This window comes from Anneissia japonica, unplaced genomic scaffold, assembly GCF_011630105.1.
Source record: "Anneissia japonica isolate Jap-2015-1 unplaced genomic scaffold, ASM1163010v1 scaffold3709_len703521_cov189, whole genome shotgun sequence".
NCBI classification, from domain to species: domain Eukaryota; kingdom Metazoa; phylum Echinodermata; class Crinoidea; order Comatulida; family Comatulidae; genus Anneissia; species Anneissia japonica.
In genome coordinates, this window is record NW_022694779.1 from 153,195 (window position 1) to 158,493 (window position 5,299).

A 5,299-nucleotide genomic window follows, 5' to 3' on the forward strand; every position below is an offset into this window, starting at 1 on the left:
TTTAATTTATTTTGTTTTCTGAAATTCATATACAGTGTTTGTACTGTACTATCTCAAAAAGAAGCCCATGGGCTTCTTTTCGAGATAGGTTTCTTCTCGAGGCTACTTTTTCAAACTTAAAAAAAAGCGGGGCTTTACTTTATCTCTAGATTAAGCCTACTGGGATTCAATGAGGTTTTACGGTATGCTTAGCGACATGATAGGCATTAGGTTATGTAATTTCATATACATGTCAACCCATCGCTCTCATGTCCTGCCACCCACCCCCACCTACTTACAAGCTTGTCTCCCACCCCATTGAAAATGTCCGAAGTAACTAATCACTTTTAGATCACCTCATATCACATTTTTTAATTTTTTTTTTTGCGTATGGTAGGCCAATCCTGCGTTATTATTATGAACTGATAAGTCCTTTAATCAAATAACGCATGTTTGTAGCTTTTATATTTTAGAATCATTTGTCATTCAACTTCCGTTCAAACTTCAGTGCATATGAAGAGCAGTTGTGTTCCCCAGTGACAAGAGTTGTCTTACTAAAGACACATAAGACAGGCGGCTCGACGATTGCATCCATTCTAGGACGGTATGCCTACACACACAACCTCAAGTTGCCCAGATTCAGGTCTATTAAAGAAGATCGCCCATTTTATCGACAGATGCTGGAAGGACAGCCAAATCTAAAGATGTTTGTTAGTCATACACTTTACAATAGACCTGAAATGGATTTCGTATTCGGAGACGCAAAGTACGTGACCATAATACGAGAACCGACTGCACAATTTGAGTCGGCATTTTTCTATTTCAAAATGCCACAAGCGCTGCATCTTGAACAATTTGAAAATCCGATTGAAGAATTTATGCAGAGTCCGGAGAAGTACAAGAACACAAAAAGATTTAGGCATCACGAGAAATCATTAAACGGTCAATTTCGTTATCTCGGATTACCGGAATCAAAATTTACAGATGAATGGTTTATTCGTTATAAATTAAAACAACTTGAATTTGAAATTGATTTAGTGATGATAAATGAATACTTTGATGAATCTTTGATTCTACTAAAGAAAACACTATGCTGGCAGTTTGATGATATCTTGTATTTATCGAAGAAAGTCAGATCGACGTCTAATCGAACATTATTAACCTCAACACTCAAAGAAAAAATTCGATCTTGGAATAGTGCAGACGTCCTGTTGTATGAACATTTCAACCGAACATTTTGGCGCCGAATTTCTGAATACGGGAATACATTTTTTGACGACCTGAACATATTCAGGAAGATGAAAGTAGCTTCAAATGAAAAGTGTGTGGGCAGTTTCTTTAACAGATCAATTAACGATGGTCCCGATGTAAAACTCGTAAAGGTGAAAGAGAACTTATCAGAAAAAGATAAACAAACTTGCATAGATCTTAATAAAGATGCTAATGATTTTATGAGGATTTTGGGTTAAAAAAATTGTCGAAATTTTATAAGCCTATGTGATATTTTCTTCGTTGTTGTGGTTTTAATACACAAATCCGTTACCGAGGGTTCCTTTTCTACAAGTTGGAAAAAATTGAGTTGCGAGTTGGAAGTATGCGAGTTGGAAAATGCGAATTGTTAGTTGGAAATGCGAGATGCGAGTTAGAAAATGTTATGGACTTATTGGCCAAGCTAATGAAATGTAAGGTATTAAAATTATTTGGAAAAGAGACCATTCTAAACAGTCAAAGTATACAATGTCCAAATATATAATAAATATATACTGTAAATTATTATTTTAGTAGGCCAACTCTATATCAGCGTATGGAATAAATAAATTCTCAGAAGTAGAAGAGGTGTGGTTGAGATGCATCATCCACAATTAATTAGATAAATAAATATGTTGCAACTTTCAATTTACAGTCGATTGTTATCTTTTTTTTTTGCAGACTCTTTTCGTGTATAGGCTACATTAATGTAGTTTCTACCTGACTGTTTTAATAATTTCCTGCTCGAAACTGAACGCTATATAGTTTTGTATTATATTGTCATTACCGTTTCTGTTTATAGTTGTGGCCTACAAAATTTGTTGTGGTGTATTATGGAGCCGGGGGCTTTCTGAGACGGGAGGATCTTTTGGCCTACATCATTTTATATACATATTATATACACATACATATGTGTATAAGAGACAGGGGGTATAGACCCAAACGAAACGTTCGACCAGCTTAGGTAGGGCCCAAACTAGTCCCACGACCACTAATGATTACAGAGCCAAACCAAGGCAATATATATACACAGCCCAGGTGTGAATGCATTCACACCTGGGCTGTGTATATATATTGCCTTGAAACTTTTAAAAAAAATACTGACGCCAACAATCATCACCACTATTTTAAATATTAAATAGTGTACAAAATAGTCAAACAACTTTAAAGAATTAAACATTAACGTGCGTGTCGACATTACAATTGCTTTAGAAATATGTAATTTTTTAGAGCAAAGCACCATATACGGAAGGGTGATCTCGAGAGTGGAATTTGTCCTTCAATAAACGACAAAATGTAGGTTCAAAGTTGTTCACTATAGTAGAATCAATTCAGAATGTTCCTCCTTTATATTTAATGCTGAAATTCCATAGTTACCTTTGATGCTAGTCTCAACTCCAGAATGTTGCTGATGTGGATGTAAGAAAGCAAATAGACCTGTACCGTAATTTTAGAATTTTGAGGAAATGGCTATATTGAAATTTTATAAGTCTGTATAGACCAAATCCTAATTGTGGAATGTTATTTATAACCCAATTTTTAAAAGAGATGAAGATAACTTAGAGAATGTACAGCAACGTGACTAAGATGTTTCTTGAGGTTAGGGATTTATCATAAGAGAGACTTTACAGATACTAGATCAGTTCTTTAATTGTCCATGGAATTGATGGGGTTTCAGCTGATTTATTTTTTTAAGAACTAGAGGATGATTCTAAAATCAAACATCAGTACTATAGAACGCCACTAAGATGTCGTGCCTTTTCATTGGATTATGGGCTGTGGAATTATTCTTTGTCGAATGACGATGTTAATTCAAATTAAATAAACAAGTATAGGACTATATGCAATTGGCAATCGTTACTGATCACCAGTCTTACATTTGCACCATACATGATTTTTTTTTCAAAACCGGGGCCTCAAAGCCTCGCTTTGCTTGATCTCTATAGCCTACCCAGGAGGATCAGACGAATCAAAGACTCTACTGGGACACAACTGTAAACAAGAAAAGGTACTACATTAGTAACTTTTTTTCTGTACAAAATTGGTTACTGTACAAAAATGGCGCATTAGAATTTTTACTCAGGCACGTCGGGAACCCCGTTCTGATTGGTAAAATATTTACCTGTGGAACTTTGTTGGTTATTCATTACCTGTTATGTACATGTAGGCCTACATATACCTGTTAATACCTGATGAAATTCTAACAGGATCAACAGGAATTTTCTCCAGGGGAACCTTTATTTGATGTTCTGGATTTATAAATGTACAATTTTACAAAGTAGGCCTAATTGAATTTCTCACACATTTGTCCCATTAAAATATGTCTTTTATTTTTATTATTGTAAATAGAGACCAAAACTGCTAAATACCATGATAAAAACATCGGTCTCAAAAGTGGTCTTAATTGGAGGGGGTCCTATATTTATTACAGTATTTAAAAAAATGAAATTAAATAAATCTAGAGCGCCCTCAACTACAAACTAGATCCCGGGACCGATCCGCATCCGCCGCAATCGCAGTTGCTGTAGTAAGTCACATTTTACCATCATCATTTAAGTAATAACTAGAATTCCTTCTTTTACGCAATGCAGTAAAAGCATAGCCTCCTCGCGGTGCAATTTTGCCCTGGTATAAAATGTTAAAATCTGAATCTCACTTTTTTTTTATGAAAATGTATGATAAGCATATTGCTTTGTTTAGGAAGGTGAATATGATTTGTAGGTAGGGCTGGTTAGTGTTAGAACTGTAAATATGATTACAGTACATAATAATAAAAAAAACTTTGCAGATTTCATATTTAATATGTTCCAAGTGTGGAGTGCTATAGGTTCTAATGTCAGACATTGTCTCAAAAAAATGTCTCGAAATTTTGAACCTTTCTTATACTTGCTTACATTTATTCTAGCTATTTAAGTTGTTTATGTATCAGAAGTTTGAACAGTTTGTAGAAACAAACTTATCTCAATAGAGTGCATTTAAATACATGCTCATTATTTTTTACCTTTTTTGTTTACAAATCATTTTATCTTGCATATTGGGCATTAAATAAATTCAATCAATTAATTTTAAAAATAATCTTTATTATTTAGTTGACATTTTTTTTTATAATAAAATAATATTTAATTTGCAGTCATTGCTAGAGGTGAAAGAAGCTAACAGCACAATTGCGCTCATCAATGCCATTGTAGATTACTTGGAAGCTTGTACCAGTAATTCAGTGCTGTCTGCTGTCGCCACCATTCAAAAATTAACATACTCACTTCAGTCATTCCAAAATAATCAATGTAAGTACAAACAATGGAGAAGACAATATGATAACAATAATAATAATAATTTATGTACACCATTTTCGTTAATTTGAAATGAAAATTTCCGAGAACCTGGCAACCTCTGAGGGACATCCAGAGTCCTAGGCATTTCGATACAGGGGCGGATTTAGAGGGAGGGCCTTCCCTCCCCCCCTTTTTTTTTGGAAAGAAAAAAGAATTGATCACCCAAAATGGTCTCAGAGGTTATATTTGGGTGTCTAGGAAACAAAAATTTCGCGGGGGAATTCTCCCAGACCCCCTATGGTGGGACATCTCTGGATCCGCCCCTGCCATATATGCATTGTTATTAATATTAGTCGCCATTTTCTTTTTGTAGTTACGCAGAATCTATGGATGTTTACACTACTTGTTGTGCTATTGCTGTCCGTGATTCTATTACTGTTTGTTTTTTACCGAGTTTATCGACGTCACAGAAGAAAGCAGGTCCCTCGCGAGGACGAGGAAGACACAACTCCATCAGAGCCTAAAAATAATCAACAACAAGCCGCAATAAAACGATATCATAATCAGCTTTTTACAAACCAAAGAGCGGCAGGCAGTGGCAAAGCAGCTACATCAGGCGATGCGTCACGCACGCCGAGCACAAAATATACACATAGCGAAAAACACGTGGAAGAAACACACACAGATAGCAACCAACAGAAGAACTCACAAAAATGCACTGTTGATGTTCACATGGAGAACACAAGGACCAAACAGAAGAACTCTTTGCATTTGAATGTGGAGAAGATCTGAATAATTAT

General features: G+C 35.2%; 1 protein-coding gene and 1 long non-coding RNA gene across 2 annotated transcripts; both read left to right on the top strand.

Annotated features, from left to right (window-relative positions):
* The first annotated feature begins 303 nt into the window (after positions 1 to 303).
* LOC117101315 (galactose-3-O-sulfotransferase 2-like) lies at positions 304 to 1,879 on the top strand. The gene is made up of 2 exons (XM_033241281.1): positions 304 to 312; positions 453 to 1,879. The coding sequence occupies exons 1-2, from the start codon at positions 304 to 306 to the stop codon at positions 1,446 to 1,448; spliced, it is 1,005 nt and encodes a 334-aa protein (XP_033097172.1). The 3' UTR covers positions 1,449 to 1,879.
* Positions 1,880 to 2,337: 458 nt separating this feature from the next.
* LOC117101314 lies at positions 2,338 to 5,283 on the top strand. The gene is made up of 3 exons (XR_004444266.1): positions 2,338 to 3,235; positions 4,358 to 4,511; positions 4,873 to 5,283. It is a non-coding gene; the product is annotated as an uncharacterized LOC117101314 (long non-coding RNA).
* Positions 5,284 to 5,299: the final 16 nt, after the last annotated feature.